Consider the following 21,371-nt stretch of genomic DNA (forward strand, 5'->3'; position numbering starts at 1 on the left):
TGGGTGGCCGTTCTTCTGTAATAATACTTTATAATGTTATATATACTAGCTGGACACATTCTCCGTTTATTTGGTTATATTTAGTAGAAAATCCTAGTAAAATCATACATTTATAAAAAATCTACATAGAAATAAGGCAGTTGGATATGTGGGCAAGGTGGTAAGAGCTCAGAGAGACAGGTAAATAGTAATAACGGAGATTGGAAGAGTGCATAGAAGAAGGTGTAGACAAAAACGGGCGCCGAGAAATCTAGGTGAAGCAGTGGCTGACACGATAACCAATATGTGTGGGCAGTATGCGAGACTTGCACTCACTCAACAAAGAGGAATCCGATGCTTATAAAAACTTTCTTATATAGTTGACACTGATCTGTAATGGAAGTTTCATTGCTCTTTTTTTAGAAATGACACCACAAAATGAGATTTGTCTATGGATTAGCACTTATGATAGACAGCAATATACATTTGTACATAAACTTTACCACCCCCTTGTCCTTGCTATCTTACATATAAAGCGTACCGTTTGTGTCACATATTGTGCATTCGTATGTAATCAGTATTTTTCATAGATTTGATATCCAGTAGTTAAAGGGTTAAGGTGGTATGGGTGTCTTCCACCATCTTGGATTGTAAAAAACAAAGAACCAAAGGTCCAGATTTTCTATCAAGTTAGCAAAATTTGATGCAGGAATGCAGATATTTAATGTGAATTTTCATTTAAAAGAATCAATTTATAAGAATATAACTTATAAATATTGATATTTTTGCAAATGATGATTATTTTTGTTTGTTCTTAAAAATAAATTAATTGGCATTTTAAGGGGAGGTAACTCTAAAACAGTGCATTTTCTGAAGGATTCTACATAGAATTTTCCTATTTTGTATTTTAGCCGGAAAAAACGTACGATGACCATATCTTTTCTTTTGATATTCTCAAAGCATTGTCTGACAGCTATTTTTTCCTTAAGTATTTAACAATTCTATCATTTTGTTTAGTTTCTAATCACAAAATTGTGTTTTTTCCTGTATAATCTATACAAAATGTGTCATTTTGTCACGCCCTGAAGCTTGAGAAAATGCACGGTGACCTATCATTTTTATAACATTTTTCAACATATATCAATAGATACTACGTTTTGGCAAAGTATGAACAAATTCTATCATTTTTATTTTAGACTCCCATACCACCTTAAAGCTAGATATTTCTTTTTCTTTTTGCTGTATGGCAACAACGTGCATGTATTTTCTAAACAATATTGCAAAAGAGGGCAAAGATGTCACATATTTCCCCAAAATTTTATCAAAAACAGAATTTCAATCCCCTGGAGTGATACCTTTTCTGAAACTGTTTACCACTTTACATATATCTATCAAGAGATCAAGAGTGCATTTCTTTCTAACAAAAGTTTGGTAAACGTTGTGTGCCGTTTAATGCATCGTTTAATCAGAGTTTGCTTACCCTGTTTGAACTGTCAAAAACGCATGCACATTTAGTTGTTATTTGAACTTATTACGCGGGGAAAGTATCCTCCGTAGAAATAGACACAGAAGACATCGACCCTCTATCTATAATACTAAAATTACGAGGTCCAATTTGTCAGCCGTCATCACGTAAAAACGACGAATCACAGAATTCAACTTTATATATAACTAATATAGTACAAAGGTGTAGATTAAAAATTACACCACTCCAGGCCCTTTTGTTTTCCACGTAATTAATGTTGCCAATAATTAAGAAGTTCCGGGTCGAGTCCGCTACCGATACCAAAAGTATATTCACCTGTTACCTATTACCTTATCTGTACGTTCCGCATCTGACAGGCGCACCACCAAACGTTGTATTCAGGATTAATATGCTATATACACGGGTCATAACCACAGGGTTGACACTACTAAATTGTCAAATTGTTATCTATATGTAGTATTTTAATCAGTAAGACTTTCTAAGATAACAATACGAATACTAAAAATAAGGCGTATAGGTACAGTTTTCAATTTGTTAGTGGGCATGACGTAAAACAGCGAAGCAAAGAATTCAACTTTATTTATAACTTATATAGGACAATGCTGTTGATTAAAAAATACTCCATTCCAGGACCTTTTGTTTTCCAAAAAATTAATATTATTGTTTCAGTTCGACGGGTTCAAACAGAAAGACTTGAAAGCATAGAAAAACTGTGTATCTTTTAATCGGCATGACTTTATCAGATGACAATACTAATACTAAAATAAGGCTTGCGCATAGTTATATACTTTAATTCAGTCACGGACCCGTGATATCACGGGTGTGTTCTAGTGCATATTTAATTTTATTGGCAATTCATCTTAATCAGATGACTGATATGATGGTCAGAAGTATTTGTCACCTACAATTTGTTGTTATATATATCATGAAAATCTACGTTTTTTTTTTCATAACAAATATTTAGGGACTATTTCATGTAAGATTTTAATAAACATTAGTACCAATAGAAGCAGAACTCTCATAACTTTATTTGGTAATATATCTATTTTGAAGCGTTAATCATCAATTTCTGATGACATAACAAAAAGTTTATATTTTATCCAAAAATTTGATTTGCATCAGGAAAAAAACAAAACTTACCGAAGAAATGTATGACCAAATAAACAAATATATATTCAGACAATTCGAATGGTTTGTGAATATCCAACTGTAAATGCCGTCAAATGTATTTTGTTTTGTTTTTTGCATTATTCTCTTTTGAAGATACTTTTTTAGTATTTTGAAAAAGCTAAATGGAAGACTAGTATGAAGTTTTAAGCAGAAACTTTTACGAATCATATAATATCAAAGAATGTTCCTGTTCATTTCAATACAATTTTATTGGTTACTGTAGAACATATTTAGCGTTTTGTGATTTTATACATATTAATCTTGTGAGTAATTTTACATGTGATTACAGTGACTTGACTGATAGTGTTGCTATCCAACAATTGCAATTCATTCAAAATTTTGACCAAATTGCAATGTGTTTTATTAAACCAAATTGTTCAACTGGTCAGAAATTTGAACAAATTGTTCAGTCAAAATGTGAAAGTGCAAGGTGATAAAATAAATCATACTTACAATCCTATAAGACTTTAACTCCACTGTGTTGATGTTATTTTTAAATTAGTTTATCAATCTGTATAGTTATATATAGCTATTACCATACTAAAGGTGAACTGTTTTATTTGTAATTGCTATAAAAATGTCCAAACTAAGCTTTTATATAGTTTTTCTTTCAAAATGTATTCTATATTCATAAGAATCACACAGTATATGAATAAAAACATCATATTCAGTAAAATAATTTGTAAAATTGCAATATATTTGTAGGAAGGGGAGATAATCTTTTTTGGTTTCAAAAAGTCTTTATTCAAAAGAATAGTATTTTAGGTTATTTTCCCAAGGAAACTTATCAATAGCATATTGTTATTTCACATATAGTTTACTGAATATATGATGTATTATTTTAAATGATATATGATTCTTATAAATATAAAATCCTTTTCGAAAGAAAAACTATATAAAAGCTTAGTTTGGACATTTTTATAGCAATTCAAAATAAAATAGTTGACCTTTAGTATGGTAATGGCTATAATATAACATATATGATATAATATATCAATACAGTGGAGTTAAAGGCTTATAGGATTGTAAGTATATTTTATTTTATCACCTTGCACTTTCACATTTTGACTGAACAATTTGTTCAAATTTTTGACCAGCTGAACAATTTGGATTAATAAAACAAATTGCAATTTGGTCAAAATTTTGAATGAGTTGCAATTGGTATAATTATATTATATCATATATGTTATATTATAGCCATTACCATACTAAAGGTCAACTATTTTATTTTGAATTGCTATAAAAATGTCCAAACTAAGCTTTTATATAGTTTTTCTTTCGAAAAGGATTTTATATTTATAAGAATCATATATCATTTAAAATAATACATCATATATTCAGTAAACTATATGTGAAATAACAATATGCTATTGATAAGTTTCCTTTGGGAAATAACCTAAAATACTATTCTTTTGAATAAAGACTTTTTGAAACCAAAAAAGATTATCTCCCCTTCCTACAAATATATTGCAATTTTACAAATTATTTTACTGAATATGATGTTTTTATTCATATACTGTGTGATTCTTATGAATATAGAATACATTTTGAAAGAAAAACTATATAAAAGCTTAGTTTGGACATTTTTATAGCAATTACAAATAAAACAGTTCACCTTTAGTATGGTAATAGCTATATATAACTATACAGATTGATAAACTAATTTAAAAATAACATCAACACAGTGGAGTTAAAGTCTTATAGGATTGTAAGTATGATTTATTTTATCACCTTGCACTTTCACATTTTGACTGAACAATTTGTTCAAATTTCTGACCAGTTGAACAATTTGGTTTAATAAAACAAATTGCAATTTGGTCAAAATTTTGAATGAATTGCAATTGTTGGATAGCAACACTATCAGTCAAGTCACTGTAAAACACTTTACCAAGATAAACAACTAGTGTATGTATAAATTTGTTAAGCCCCATTTATGGGCATTGGTTTTCCCGTTTGAATGGTTTTATACTTGTAACTTTTGGGGACCTTTATAGCTTGCTGTTCGGTGTGAGCCAAGGTTCCGTGTCGAAGCCCGTTCCTTGACCTATAATGGTTTACTTTTATAAATTTTAACTTGGATGGAGAGTGACGTTGTCTCATTGGCACTCATACCATATCTTCCTATATCGATCAAATCAGGTTTTATTGTGACATTTTGATAGAAACCCATTCAACGCATCCATTTCCGATACTAATCGATAAAAATGTTATTTAAAGCATAATAGATCTTTTTTTTATTATGGCCTCGCAACGAAGTTGTCGGTGCCATATAGTTTTACCGTAATTCCGTCTTTCCGTCTTTCCGTAATTCCGTCTTTCCGTAATTCCGTCATTCCGCAACAAACCATTATACGGAGTTTTTTTCTTCAGATATTAAGCTGATTTTTGGTATGTGAGTTAACCATGATGAGTTACAGATCAAGTTTAAGTTTCGTTCTGCTCCATGATGAGTTATAGGTCAAGCTCCAAAAATTTTCGCTGAAATTACGGGCTTTGGACTTTGATAAATTATTGAAAATCACAGTTATACGGATTTTTTCTCTATTCCCCTCCAGATTTTGAGCTGATTTTTGATATGTGAGGCTACCATCATGTTTGTGTCCACATGTGTTTATATTGAAATTGCAAATTTTTCAACTTTTTGGGACGGGGCCATTCGTGTTGCTTTGACACATCTAGTTTAGAATTTTTCATACCGGCTTCATTTTTCCGTTCTGAAAATCATAACACATTATTTTTTGTTGTTTTCTATAGCGAACACAGATATTAATAACGTTAGATATATTTGGTTAAAAGTTTTGCGACAGGAGAACTTTGGGAATTCATAAACTTACTAGTTTTTTTGTTTAATGGTATCATCTAGATTGTTGCCTGAATGAATGCCGTGTAAATGTTATAGATTACGAGGCACCTTTGCTTTGTACATTAATTATGTCAAAAAGTTATTAAATGTTAAGGATAAGAAAAAAAGTACTTGTAGAATACAGTAATAATATAACTAACGAATTTACAAACTTTTTAAAAATGATGTCCAAATTGGCCATCATCATCATAATACAAAGATCAAAATTAATGGAACAGAATCATATACAGATACTGTACTTCTTTCATGTATCAAACTGATGCTTTGTATTGTACTAACGGGATAAAAATAACAAATGATATGTTTTTAACAATAAAAAATGGTGTGGACTTTAACGGTGCTTTTTTGTGGACTTTAGCGGAACTTGCTATTGTGGACTTTAACGGCGTTTTCTTGTGGACTTTAGCGGAGGTCATTTTGTGGACTTTAGCGGAAAGTTTGTGGACTTAAACGGCGTTGTGGACTTTAGCGGAAATTTGTTGTGGACTTTAGCGGTGTTGTGGACTTTAGAGGAATTGTGGACTTTAACGGTGCCACAAGGCGGTAATTCAGTGGTTATGGTTTGTTTGTTTGATAACTGCCATTCTTAGCATCAGACTGTTTTCTCCTTTGAATTATTTCACATGTTTAAATGATCGAGCCTTTAATAATTTACAAGTTTATGGGTTTTATGCTGTGTGGTGACATATATATATAGTGGCTTACAACTTTATCCGTTGCTTTCTTGTGAAAAGTTTTCTCATTGACAATCACACCATATAATTTTATTTTCGTGTTAATATAATTCTATTTTAGTTATAATATCTGATTGATATTTTTCAATAAAACGACCGACACAAAAACTAATTGAGGATATGTTTACCATGCATTCCTAATGTTATAAAACCTGCCAAGTAAAGAAATAAGTGAGATTTCAGTACATTCAAAGTACAGAAATTTATACGATTTCACAAAGAAATTATAGCTGATCCAATTTTGATTTCTATAACTTGGGTGAATTGAAATTTTACAACAGAAGAATGATATATTATTAGCTATTAAAAGGCTTACTGTGATATTGATATATGCATATGTGAGGGTTAAGAGGGGATCCAACACGCTAATATCTATAACTTGTTTACCATGTTTTCCATTGTAAATAATGTTAAACTTTCCAACATAATATTGAGTTAAACAATTCAGTCAAGGTTAAATCATATCTTGTTATGTATAATTATAAAAATCAAGTTTTGCTTTTCAAATTTAAAGAATCAGTTGAGTTCTATAAAATTTAGAATAGCACAAGCTAAAATGACACGAATATTCCAGCAATTACACGTTCGGTGTGCATGTAGTACATCGTATTAAATGAAAAAGATTCTAATTATAGCGATATATAACATTTTTATAGATAAAAAAAAGTACAAGACGATTGACAGCAACTCAAACATTAGATTTTAGTTTCATATTGAAAAACAATCCCAGTTGTACCCTTCCAATGTTGATGATATTAACGTGTGACTTTCCAAATATAAAAAAGAAGATGTGGTATGAAATAAAAATAAATAAATAAATGATTTATTTTATTATAGTGTCATAATATTGCCAATGAGACAAATGTCCACAAGAGACCAAAATGACACAGATATTAACATATATAGATCACCGTACGGCCTTCAACAATGATCAAAGTCCATACAACATAGTCAGCTTTAAAAGGACCCGATATGACAATGTAAAACAATTCAAACACTTTGTTCTCGAAAGTGCCGAATGAAAGTTGTTCCAGAAAGATATTATTTCATGCACACTGAAATTGGTAACTTATTAACCTAAACACGTATATGACAAATATGATAACCTTATCATGAATATCAAAACTAGTATCTATTTTGATAACCTATATTTTAGAATTTTTGGTTCTCAATACTCTTCAACTTCGAACTCTATTTGGCCTTTTAAACTTTTTTTGATTTGAGCGTGACTGTTGAGTCTTTTGTAGACGAAACGCGCGTCTGGCGTAAATATAAAATTCAAATCTTGGTATCTATGATGAGCCTATTAGACCCCTTTGTCATATTCTTTTTAAAAAAACAGGAAAAGATGGTTTAGTATAGTCATATTAAAAGCTTGACAAACTTTTTTTGATTAGTTTTTAGTGGCTTTGAACTAGCTGTCAGTAACTGCAAGTACTCTCAGATCTGTATGTACATAGTATCTTTTTGTTGTTGTGATGTACAAGTACCCGGCCACGTCCAATTGTATTTGTAGTTTTGTATTTTTATCCATCTGATGAGTTAAGTCTTTTTCAACTAACTTTTTTTTGACAGTTCGTTCTTATATTGTACTGTTATACCACTGTCCTAGGTTAAGGGAGGGTTAGGATCCCGCTAACATGTTTAAACCCGTCACATTCTGTATGCATGTATGTGTCTGTCCCAAGTCAGGAGCCTGTGATTCAGAGGTTGTCGTTGGTGATGTGTTACCTATTTGTTTTTCGTTCATTTTTTGTACATAAATTAGGCGTTAGTTTTCTCGCTTGAATTGTTTTACATAGTCATTTCGGGGCCTTTTATAGCTGACTATGCGGTATGGACTTTGCTCATTGTTGAAGGTCGTACGGTGACCTATAGTTGTTAATTTCTGTGTCATTTGGTCTCTTGTGGCAATCATACCACATCTTCTTTTTTATATTTTGTAATTTATTGAAGTATTATTGTCTTTTAAATGCATGAGTTATATGCTTATGACGATTTAGACTTTGGCAAAGGTATACACACGTGTCTTTTCTTGTTGACATTTATATTTCTTTATGGGTTTTCTGTGTCGTTTGTTTGCTGTTTCCTTACTCATATTTTTAGTTTTTGTCATTAATATTTTGAATGTGCGTCTTAATGCAGAAATAGGTTGTTTTACTTTAGAATTATTTCATATTTGTTACAAACTTACATCTTACTGTTATGGTCATATGTGAATTTTTTTTCTGTTGAATTTAATATTATTTTTTTATTTTTTTTTTTTATAAATTGGACATATTAGACAAATTGTGTAGACACCTGAAAAATAATGCATCCTAAATGTCCGTTGGTTTGTTATTTGTGTCGATAGGTTGCTGTCTCATTGTATATGTAGTATGCGTTATGTTTTCTGTCAATTGAAGACAGGTGTGCAAACATTTATTGGACAAAGTCAAATGAAAAAAAAGTGTAATAGTTGTCGTTATTTCATAATTTCTACTATCCAGATTACAGCACAGCAACAGAACAAAGATATTTTGACTGTCATGTGTTACATGTGTAAGTCCAAAACGTGATAACACAAATTGAGTATGAATGAGTCTAAATAAAGGCAACCGTAGTATACCGCTGTTCACGTAATATTTAAGAAAAACGATCGGAAAGATTTCAATTTGAAATAAATCAAATGTTTTTGTAAAGTTAAGCATCGAAAGACAAACATAACAAAAATGCATTAATTCGTATACATAAAAGACAATAAATACATTTTCGATATTTTTTTTTTTGCCTAGTTCTTTGTATTCATTCTTTAAAAATAAATAGTTTAATCAAAAGTTATAAAAAAAAGTTTATAAATTGTAGCTTTCAGTTAACCATTGGGTTCCCGGAACTGGTCAGAAAAACGACAATTAGCCAATAGCTACAAGTAAACAGAGGAGGCCTAGATAATAAAATTAGTAAAGTTAGTAAAGTTAGTAAAGACAGATAGAAGATTTATTTAAACGTCTTTATACGAAATAGATTAAAAGGAAATTGGACCCAGTTCTTGCTCATCTTACCTCGAGAGGGATATTTATAAACCAGCAGGTAAGGAAACTATGTAAAACTGATCGAAACTGACAAAAGCAAAATATATTACATAATATATAAAGAACTATAAAATGACAATTTGAAATGAGACATAATAAAGAATTACCAAGTTTATGTGGTGATTTTAAGACTTATATAGATTTTAGAGCCTCGTATATCGATCACAATACTGAACAGATACCGTCAGAACGTTGTGTCACCACTGATCTGATTTAAACCACCACGACACACATGGTTGAATACCTTTACTTTTATCTCTTAGTTTTCTCTCGTTTTCAAATAGGATTTTAGTTTGTTTTAAATGAAAATTATATCCCCGAATTACAAACAATCGCACAGTTTAATGATAATAGCTAGGTGATCATAAGTATATGTCAAATCATGACACTTTGAGATTTACACATGTTCGTAGTACATTTTATGTATGTATAAGGTAAGTGAATTTATCAGTGTATTTTAACTAACGATCTATCAAACATTTACAATTACTCATAAAGTAAAATTTAAAAAGAATTTTATTGATATTTATATTTAAATCAATTAAGTTTTCAATACTACGTGCAAATATTACTATTGGTTCACCAGTTTCGATCATATTTATTTATTTTATTAGTTCTCGAACATGTAAAGAATAAACATGCTATTTTACTTTGTACGGAGTTCGTGTGATTCCCTTACCGTTTTTTTTTCCCTCTTGTTTCATATATGCAAAATGGAATAACGAATTTTTAACATCGATAAATATCGTTTACTGTTATCTCTCATATATATGTGTAAGAATGGTACTTATGGATTGAAAAGGTAAAGTACATTGTGTATATAAATGTGAATAAAACGAGATGTGTGTAATACGCCAGAGACAGCAGCTCAACGACGCAAATAGACAAATAGACACCTGATTTACATCTTTCTTTTTAACTATCAGCATAATATTTCAAATAAAATGTGCAAATTTGAAATTGAATTTAACTCTGAATACTAACCCGAGCACTTTGTTCAATTTTAAAATTCATATTTTCAGAGGAAAAAAAAAGTTGTATTCGTTGAAATTTAAAGACATTATAGAATATTAATATGCATACGCATAAAAAGCCTGACAAATTCTATTATTCTATTATAACCTCCATTTAAATAAAAGTATGCCTAATACAAAATGTATCAAAGCGGTATGAATATCTTGTGGACAATAAACATCACTTATATAATATTTCATTAAAATCTTTAGACCAGTTTGAAATAGAAAATTTGATGGGACTTGAATAAACAGAATACGCTTCTCAAATATTGAATGAATTGAATGTGTACACATCCAGTGATAACAAATATACAAACCATTAGTTATTGAGTCTATTGTCAAAAAGATTGTTTATATTACAGTTCGTGTCATAACTATATGTTTAGTTTATATGTCAATTCAAAATTTCAGTAGTTCATTTAACAAACACTCAATACGACTTTTACCAGAACTTTTCTAATTTGTTTACTAGTAACTTAATTATACCCTTTTGAATGTTTGCCCTGATAACTTTACATATTTATATTTTCAAAGAAGAAAACATGTTTGTTTATAATATAGTATACACGTACCATTTTCGTATTTGTATTTTGTTTCGTATAAAATAAATGTGTATATAAACAAACAGACAAAGTTGGACAAATTGACAGATTAAAGCTCTCATTTCATGATCTTTCATGTTATCGAGAAATAAATTTCAGTCATGATTAGCCCGATTTAAATTGTGAGCTTATCTGTTGTCAATGTCGATTCCAATTTGTCAACATACTTAAAAGACCAAATTATTTAATATCTTTGTCAATTGTATGCATTTGTATTTGAAAATGGTCGCATTGAAAACATTGAAACAGTTAAATACGTTACAGTGAAAAGCTTTCATTCGTACAAGGCCAGTTACAAATATTGAACAATTATCAAAATACTGTACCGTTTAAAGATTTAAAAGGGTAATCTTTCGATTCATCAGTAAATGTAGCAGATAGAAGTTTTCTTAAAGAATTAACAACTCTAAAGGCGACTATCCTTCAACTATATAATATTTCTACGACTTCAAAATGAACGTACAAGACCAACTATTAACTATTGCTATTACAATGTTTGATGTTTTAGTATTTGAAAAATCATACTACATGTATTTATGAAAATATATGATTTTTGGGTCAATAAACGTGTACTAATAGATTTTGAAATAACGTTTGATAATATATTGTCCATAATAAAAAGTGCAAATGGTAGTTCGCCCTGTTAAAGTCATAAGAAACCTCATCAAAAAAAAATAATGCATATGTTTTTTATAACTCAATCGATAGTTTTCATTGTAAAACTTATGTACATATACTTTTTTCTGAAGAAAATTCTTTAATTTATTCATATTTAGAAGAAGTTTACTTTATTTGAATTGCTTCCTTCCAGCAAGCAATTCCCCCGATATATTTTCCGTATGCAAGGTGACCTCAGTGTGACCCATCTCGTAAAAATCCGGTGACCACAATACGCATGGATGTCCTTAAAATAAACTATTATCTGAATTTACATGTTAAACACGTGCTCAATTTCCATGCTTTTTTGTTTATTTTTCGTCAATTGTTGACAAACAGGTGACAATCGTTAAACTTCGGCTTCAGAACACGAACTTTAATTACCTGCCATATTTTCACAACAACACTGACAGATTGAAAAAAAAATTGACGATTATACGAAGTTTACACGAAAAAAATGATAAATTGGAGCACAGAAGACTAAGTTTATGATGTTTGTATGCATTGGTTTAAGAATTGAAGAACATTATTTTTCACCGGTCACTCGTTTCTTATGACTTTAAGATTATATGTGCTATTTCAGAATCTTAAATATAAATGCGACTTTATTTAGAGCTAATTCTTATATTTTACTTATATTTATCAAATTGTTATCATTGAAATCCGCATTTGAAGAAAAAAAATATGTTGTACAGAAATAAAGTATATTGAGCCTTTAGAAATGACGATTAAAATGTTGCTTTATTAACACAATAGAAGGTATCATTGTTTTTTTTAAGTTAAAATATCAAGCACCAGTACTAATAACTGTTAACACAGATATCTGTCTCGTCTTCGTCAATTTTTATGCCTAATACAAATTAAAGATTAAAATGACAATATTTTAACATGAAAACAATAAAGAGTTGTCTCATTGGCACTCATACCACATCTCCTTATATCTTTATATGCAAAAGTTTCAAAACTTATGAAGTAAACCATAATGCGGGTTCAGCGCCATATAATCTCCATGGAAATAAGACAATAAGATGCTGTTATTAATACCATATATCATCGACTTGCAAATGTACCCATGATTAGTGGTTCATCTTAAACTGGCCCAATCGTGTTCTAGTAGTCGATGCAAAGTCAAAAGACCACGACAGAGGAGGTGGGCCAAATAATCAAAATAATAACTTTTTCTACTTCGTCGAGACGATACAAAAAACTAGAATATATACAAAATCCGGGGGGAACAAAGGGTCTATTCTTGGTCAAATTCAAGACAGTTCAGTATTGAAACCTATATGTTTTACCTTTTCCTAATTTCTTGAGTCTTTCATATTTTAAAGAGCTATTTTAGATTAGTGCAAACTATTATGGACTTAACACTAGGGGTTCCCCTTATATTGCCCTAATCACAAACTAATACATAAACTTAAAGATACTAGAATGTTATTCACCCTCTGTTCACACCACCGACGCCTCAGCTGGATACAGCAGGTGTACGTCTCACCTTTTCTATCGTGTCGAAACAGGACAAAAACCTTGTATAAACGAAGTTTGGTAAAATAAAACAAAGTGTCCATCCTTGTTAAGTCAAATGCAAAAAAGTTCAGTTCACCTATTTTTGTTTGTTTTGGCTTTTCCTAAATCCTCGTGTCTTTCATATTTTTAGAGCTACATGTATTTTGCAGTTCTATTGGAAAATAGTTAAATATGACTTCTCCCTTAAATGCGTCATAATATTATGCATAATAAAGTAACGCACATATACAATGTGAAATATACTCGTTGGCACTCATACCACATCTTCCTATATCGATAGACATACTATAACTATTCAAAGTAAAACAAATAACAAAGAATACCGAACTCTAAGAAAAACTATAATTTTCCACAATGGTGTGTGTTCACACTTATATTTATAAAACCATCACTCTTTAAGGCTCGAAATAGTTTAATTCTGTACATCAAAATACGAAAGCTTCTTTAAACATACACATTTGATTTGTGTGTTTTTTTGTTGTTGTTGTTGTTGTTGTCTTTTTGGTGTGAGGTCCGGGTTTTTTTTTATTAGCTTATATTGAACTTATAATAGTATTCAAAATTATTTTTATTAATGATTTTCATCAATTTAAACTTTACGGTTTTATATTATAGGTGAACTGTAAAATCGAGGAAATTTCAGTGTTTATTTTTCAATTTCAGATTGTGCGGTAAAACAATGCAACTCTAGTTAATTTGTGCATTCCATAGAAAATTTGTATACAATATCGTAAAAGGAAATTGTGAAATTTATTCGTGATGGCCGATTAAATAGTAATTCTAAGTGATTACACTTCAATATGTAACATCAATACGTGTGCAAATGTAGTTGACTTCGTACAAATGTTCGTTCGTATCACTCCAAAAAGAATTAATAAAAATAACTATTTCAAAGGAAAACATGGCGATTTATTAGTTATTAAAAGATTTTAATGAATAACCAATGAGAGACACCGATGTACTACGGACAACAGAGACATGTCAAAAGGCTAAGAGGGGAGATAATTGACGAAAACGTCAGAAACAATATGGTGCAAAGAAGGTTGTATGATGGTGCTAAGCGACATCTACCGGTGATAAGGCAAGGCAAAAGTCCGAGCCAGATGCCGCAAGATGAATATTTGTCTTCCATACCGAGTAACGAAATGTCGAACAGAGGACATGAAATATTCATGGCAAGTAAAAAGGACGTTGCTCGAAGGAATTTGATGGGATATCTCTATTCTCGACAGCCAACGATCAATCGCAGCAATTCCTTTATTGTAGGAGAAAAACCACCAGAGCCAGGGTTGCCTTGTGTCAAATATAAGAACACACCCAAGAATTTTGAACGCCAAAAGACATTATTTGTGGAACAACGAAGACCGTCATCGTTGAACAGCAAGAAATCTATTGACCCTGTTGAAAGGCGGACATCAGCGGGCTCAACTAGACCAAACAGCAATAAATTTAGTTTACCTGAAATAATGAGAGACATTTACAGCTCGGCAGCAAAAATCAATAATCACGAGGATGAATATGAAGAAGTGCCTTTCAGTGAAGACAATAACAGCATTGATATTGCTGAAAATTTGACATCACTGGACTTTCCAAAATATCACAAAAGTATAAAGGTTTATCCACCTAACCATAGACCTATTACTCCAGGACTCATAGACAAATTAAATAAAATGAAAGTCAATACAAGGAATAGAACGGAACATTGGGTCAGACAAATACCAGAGGAGCAAAAGAGATGCAGCAACAACAACAACAATATAAGAGGTTCAGATCATAGTCGTTGGATTTATACTGATAATTCGTAATACATGTAACTCTACACAAGAAAATGATTTTTAATGTGATGTTTTCTCTCATCAAATAAATTCCCAAATAATTCTCCTTTCTTTTAATTTATATCCGTTTGTGAAAGCTACATGTTGTTTTTTTTTTTTTTTTCATTCTTGGGGATTTATTATTAATATTTCTCATATATAATGCAAATATTGATAACGGTCATAATCGTTTGGTATAATTATCCATTTTATATTTTTGATAAAATCAATTTCCATCGTAATAAAAGCATCAAATATTTATAAGTGTAAAATATATTTCAATCTCTTAAATGGAGCTATGGCATTTTATTAAATTATGTATACTGCAGGACTACTCGAGTATTATTTTAACTTGGCAATTCAATTCAAATAATAATATTCCATTTCGTCAAACTTGATACCAAAACCGATATTTATATAATGAAATATATTTAAAATATTATGAAAGGAGACTTATTCAAACAATGTATTTCCTAAAACATTACCGTTGATCTTTTATTCTTCAAAATAGACGAAATTGTATAGAAAACACATCAAGCGACAGGGAACGTTCTCTATTTAATTTCAAATCTATAAATCTATAGAAAAAATACCAATCTGTTTAATGTCAAGGAATTACTATTTGTTATCATTATCACGGATATTCATGTATCACCAACATGTATTTTTTTCTATAGATATATAAATTTGAAATTGGATATTTGATGATTTAAAGAAAAATTAAGTGTCCCTATTTGTCCTGCTTCCATTGACTTATATTAGTCCTCAAGCTAGAACCTCCGGTAAGATATGCTTTTAAATTAGTTGATGATAGGGGCGATGTGAAAAATCTGTTATTATAAATACCTCTATGACATAATTTATGTGTTGTTTTCGGATGACATGTTAAATTTTGTGTCGACAGAAACCCTAGAAAATAATATAAATACACTCCTCTTTTTATCAGTCTACCCTTTTTGTTTAAACACTGAGCTAAATAGTTGCAAAAATACGATTTTTCCATGTACCACATATTCAACATAGTGAGTGCTAAACTCGTCTGTACTTATATACGTGACAGTTTTTGACTGCAGCATCACTCTGTTAATAATATCTAATTTTGTTGTACTATTATTTTTCCTTCATTTTCATTTCAGTCAAATAGATACCATCTCGAAAGTTTTGTAATTGCTTTAGAGGTGTAATCACAATTATGATTATTAAATTAAGGGATCGTAACATTGTACTCTCAATCTTTCAATAATATCTAACCATTTGTCAATATTCCATGGAAAATTTGATTTATATTATTTCAAATAAGAAAGTAAGAAAGTGAAAGTATTCTGATCACATCTTTCTCATTTCGCAATGATCAATACTTTGAGTTTTCAAAAAGACTGTCATTGTCTTTCGGAAATTTCACTTTAATTTGTTCTTACAATAATACATAATTTCATTTTTGAGAATAAGGGACACACACTTTTTTATGTCATAATGGTATTTGAATAACAAGAACAATTGATAATAAATGGTAAGAAAACCAAAAACAAACCACATTAACTTCTAATAAATATCATGGTAGAAATAAGTACATCACTTTTTTTTTTTTATTCGAGCGTCACTCGACGAGTCTTTTGTAGACGAAACGCGCGTCTGGCGCAAATATAAAATTTCAATCCTGGTACATGTGTATCTATGACCAGTTTATTCACAGTAAATAAAAATGTAATGTTTGATAAAGCAGCAATAACAAAGGTGATGCAGATATAAATACTAAGTCACAAACATTTTTAGAGACGACACCATTTAATATTTTAACAAATTGGAATTTTCGAGTCCTCTTCAAATTTTAATGATAGTCTTTTTTTGTAATGCCACCATCTACAGGAAAACGTTTACTTTCGCACTTTTATAAAGCTATAAGCAGTTATGTGGAAGTTGTGTTATTCACTGCTACTAATGATTTAACGACATCGGGTGTCATTTTTTTTTTTTTTTTTTTGTGGCTTTCTAAAAAAGTTTTCGTTTCCTTTAAACCACTGTTATTTTGAAATTATACATTTTCATTTGGGTCTATTATTCATTACGGGCTTGTTTATATAATTTGTAATGAAGTGCTAGGCTTACGCAACAAAATTCTTTTTTGGTCTCTGGTGGAGATTTGTCTCATTGGCAATTATACCTCATCTTCTTATTTTTATAAAACGTTTATCCAAATTGTAAAAGGTCCAAAACAAATAAAGAACAATATTTATACTCGTTATAAAGTATCCACATTTCGATTGTATTTTTGAATTAGACTACACCTCATCTTATTAACCATCGAGATGAACACCGCAGAAATGCAGACGATCATATGACGAGATGATACATGTATATATAGATATATAGATATGAATATAAATACCATGACAAGCACGGCCAATATCATGATGAAGACTTTTCTTGGTCGGTTTGAAATCATGCCATATATTGAAATATGTTAATTATCTCAAAAAGGGTTAAATTGAAGGTGGCAGGAATACAGATGAGTTTGAATTACTGACTTGTCGGCCAAAATGCAATCATAATCGGTGTTTTGGGGTTTATTTTGACAAAATTGATTTAGTGATTCAAACTGACTGCTAATTGGAAAATTTTATATCAAAATCCAGCTTTTTCAAATGAATCAACAAAAGGAGCTATATCTGAATGTTTTGTCTAAATAATACCCTTTTAAAATGTAGGATGTTGCGGTTAATGTGAAAGTATCTCTATAAGGACTTGTTTGCAATGCTCTATGAGGATCTATAAGCAGAGTATGATGGATTCTACACCAAAACATGTCTTGATTAGCCAATACTGCAATAGTCAGGAAATTGTTTGAAAGTGGTTGAAAGTGTTCAATAATACATATATCAATTTAAGTACATTTAATCAATTATATCTATGTATTACCTAAATTCGTTTTTAAATGAAAATCAAATCATGCAGGTGATTGCGTCAGGAAACACTTTCATTTTCAACAAAAGAATCGACTAATCTACAAACTTTTTTTGAAAGTGTAGATTATTTTAAGTTACATGCTAATGTTACCTATTGTTCCCATTGTATTATATTATCATTGTTGTTAATCAATGTTTTGTTTATTTACAATGAAAAATAAAATGTTACAAAGTGCACTTTAATTCATTTAGTATTGTACTATAACGTATATTAAGAAGATAAATTACTTTTCATTTTATAATTCAGCGACGTTTTTTTCTTGACAAATGAAGATCCGATGAGTAACATAGATCAACTAATTGCATGTGTTGTAACTTTTAGTTGATTAGTACCACCGTAGAAGATTTCTAATATCCCACCTGATACACTGTTATTGTATTACTGAAATTGTCGTGATCAGATATATCAAATTACTGCGAACTACAAATACATGTACTGAAGTGCACATTCGATGATGTATTGCTATACAGAGATCATTAATTTTCTTTAATTTAAATCATTTATCTTATAAAAATAATCATACACTCATTAAAGATCCAAATGCTTGTTACTGTAATTTCAGTGATTATTACTTAGTAGAATTCGTTATAGATATCTCAAATGCAATATTAGAGAGAGAAAACACGATTCTTCTAGCATGGAAGACATTAAAGGCAGCGGAACAAGGGAAAAAGGGTGAAAATGAACCTTCTTATTTTTCAAGTCAATATTGCTTAACTATTTGTAGTTTCTATCTTTTAGATCATTTTTATAAGTAAAAGTAACTGATTACATTTAACTGAACAATTTTAAATCATGAATTTATTGAAAGCCAACCTCCTTTGAAAAATAAATAGATTTTAATAAGAAAAGAGTGTTCATATATACAACAACAAGAAAAAACACCACAAAAATAAAGTAGAAATCGCCATTGAATGACATTAACTTACTAGTATACCAAGATTCGTCTGTAGGTGTTTTGGTTTTTTGTGTGTGAAAAAAGGTAGTTAGTTAATTTTAAAATGATTTTAAGAACTAGTATGAAATTCAAAACAGTGTAGCTGTGGCCATTGATTGACACATTAAAATCATTCATTGACTGGGACAATTTAGGTGAACGTTTGTATGTAACGACCAATGCTCACTATGTACTTTTAAAGACACTTAAACTATGGGGTCACCAAAGGTTCTCAACACCTAATTAAGTAATTCGAAAAATTAATCAGAAATAACACGATATTTTGATTTATATCAATTATATAAATCAAAACACAAAGGTTATTCCTGATTAATTTTTCGAATTATTTTATAATTAAAGGCGTTAAGAAACCTTTGGTGACCCCACAGTTTAAATGTCTATCGTAGGTACGTCATGAACAGTGGTTGTTACAGACAAACGTTCACGTAAATTGTCCCAGTCAATGGATGATTTTGATGGGTCAATCAATGGCCACAGCTACACTGTTTTGAATTTCATACTATTCTAGTCAACAAAAGAAACGATACAACACTTTAAACAAAAATAATATTTAACCGTTAAATAGAAAACTATTACAAAAAGATAAAATAAGTTTTTATTTAACGTTAAACGTTACAAAGTAACAAAACATAACGTACCAGTGAGTTCGTGGGTCAAATACAGACGGAACAAAGTCATTATCCGGAATTTCAGACTGCGGAATGTAAAAGCCAGTATGGTCGCCTCTCGTAAGTACCACAGCTTCACACATACGACGCGTAGATCCAACGTTGGATTGGTATATTATTTAACTTCTGTTGAAAAACGTTGTTTAAACCACGTGCGTTGTCGAATTTCATTCCTATATCTCAAATCGTCCAAGTTAACAATTGTTACCGTGTTCGCCCGTTGTGACATATTCCATCACATACCATCGAACTTCCGCCTTCAAAAACGATTGCGGAAGTGTAAAAGACGTATCGCGCGATTTTGACGTTTTTACGTAGCATGGAGTCTGCCGCTACGGGGTCTATCATTTGTTGAGCCAATTTGTCTAAGACGAATCATCAAGTCTTGATTTTGTTCTCCCTGCCCCATGAAAATAATTTGCGACGCCAGCGTGCGTCATCGAAGCTCTGACCATACCAACAGCTTGTTCATGCTCATTTTGGTGTAACTTTGGCATCAAATTCCCGATTTGTTTTCCATTTTTTAAGATGGCAAATTGTTGACCTGATGCAGTAGCCTAATAATTGACATCACATACGTTTAATGCTTCATTGATTCACGGCGAACTCGATTACCGGACGAAAAAGGAACATTCAGGATTTTCGTCGTATTCGTTTAAAAAGTAAAAAAGACTAAACAGATACTTTTTGACATTGAATATTGATATAAACTTATACAGAAACTTTTAATTGAAAAACATAAAATTATTGACAAATTTTACTTTATCGTTTCTTTTGTTGACTAGTATATAACGATTTCAAGATACTATAAATAAGTATTTGCACTTTGCCCACGTGCACTTTTAAGCCATGGCAGAAATTTTAGTTTACTGGAAGAATCATTGAACACAAAGTTAAATGATGTACTCTTAGAAGGAGCGTAGTGTCTTGTGTTTGGAATTTACCTTCTAGTAGTGTTGAAGTGAAGGATGTGTTTGGTAAACATTAACGGACGAAAGATGACAGATAGCAAGTGATGGCAGTATACATGTATTTATTACTATGGCACTATGATTCGTGCGGACTAAAAACGCGTTAATAGTATCGGTTCATTTGTTGTATCGGCTTTTTCAGTGTTTGCTATTTTTTGTCCATGAAAAATATTAAATTGAAAAAATGATTCGATCACAGCGTATTCGGCATTAACTTTTCTGTTCGTACATATAAATGTGTATTGTCAACAACTAAACATCTCGACTGCAAGTCTCCGAAGCACAGACTTATTGGCAGCTTCAAGTTTCCGAAGCACAGACTTATTGGCAGCTTCAAGTTTTGTAGAACGATAGAATATTTCATGTTGAACATTGCAAAGTGAAAAAAATCCTATTTCTGGATATCCAAGTTTTGTACATACAAACTATATTCATATGATGAAGACATAATCTTTCAAGGTCGTTTTTACCAAGAGCTTATGATAAACATTAATACAGTATTTATCCAACATTTATCTTCCAGTAAACAAAAATGCATCAACTCGCTATACAAGAAATAATTTTATACTTTTTGCATAAAACATACGCATGTTCTATTCTTTCCTATTTGTAAACACGTAGCGTGGATCTATACAAAGTGGATAACTTGATTACGATGTTGCATTATCCGAGATGTATTTCTCCAATTTAAGATGTGAATCTCCAGACAAAGAAGTATATAACTGGAAATAAAATGACGCTTTGGGGATAAAAAGGAGGAAATTAGAGGATTTACCAGTGAAGATTACATGCTATATAAAACAATATTGAATTCATACAATATTCTGACATTTTGGCTTTTCTGTGATCTTATAAATAAATCTGCATTAAACCAAAAGTACGAATAACTTG

General features: G+C 30.6%; 1 protein-coding gene across 3 annotated transcripts; it reads left to right on the plus strand.

Annotated features, from left to right (window-relative positions):
* The first annotated feature begins 9,282 nt into the window (after nucleotides 1-9,282).
* On the plus strand, nucleotides 9,283-14,986 carry LOC143073573 (uncharacterized). Of its 3 annotated transcripts, none has more exons than XM_076249211.1 (2): nucleotides 9,283-9,301; nucleotides 13,769-14,986. In XM_076249211.1, the coding sequence occupies exon 2, from the start codon at nucleotides 14,062-14,064 to the stop codon at nucleotides 14,908-14,910; it is 849 nt and encodes a 282-aa protein (XP_076105326.1). In that variant the 5' UTR covers nucleotides 9,283-9,301; nucleotides 13,769-14,061; the 3' UTR covers nucleotides 14,911-14,986. The 3 variants fall into 3 exon arrangements, with proteins under 3 accessions (XP_076105326.1, XP_076105323.1, XP_076105324.1); XM_076249208.1 differs by lacking the exon at nucleotides 9,283-9,301 and adding an exon at nucleotides 9,545-9,737; XM_076249209.1 differs by lacking the exon at nucleotides 9,283-9,301 and adding an exon at nucleotides 10,086-10,105.
* Nucleotides 14,987-21,371: the final 6,385 nt, after the last annotated feature.

The sequence above is a fragment of the Mytilus galloprovincialis genome, chromosome 4 (assembly GCF_965363235.1).
Source record: "Mytilus galloprovincialis chromosome 4, xbMytGall1.hap1.1, whole genome shotgun sequence".
NCBI lineage: Eukaryota > Metazoa > Mollusca > Bivalvia > Mytilida > Mytilidae > Mytilus > Mytilus galloprovincialis.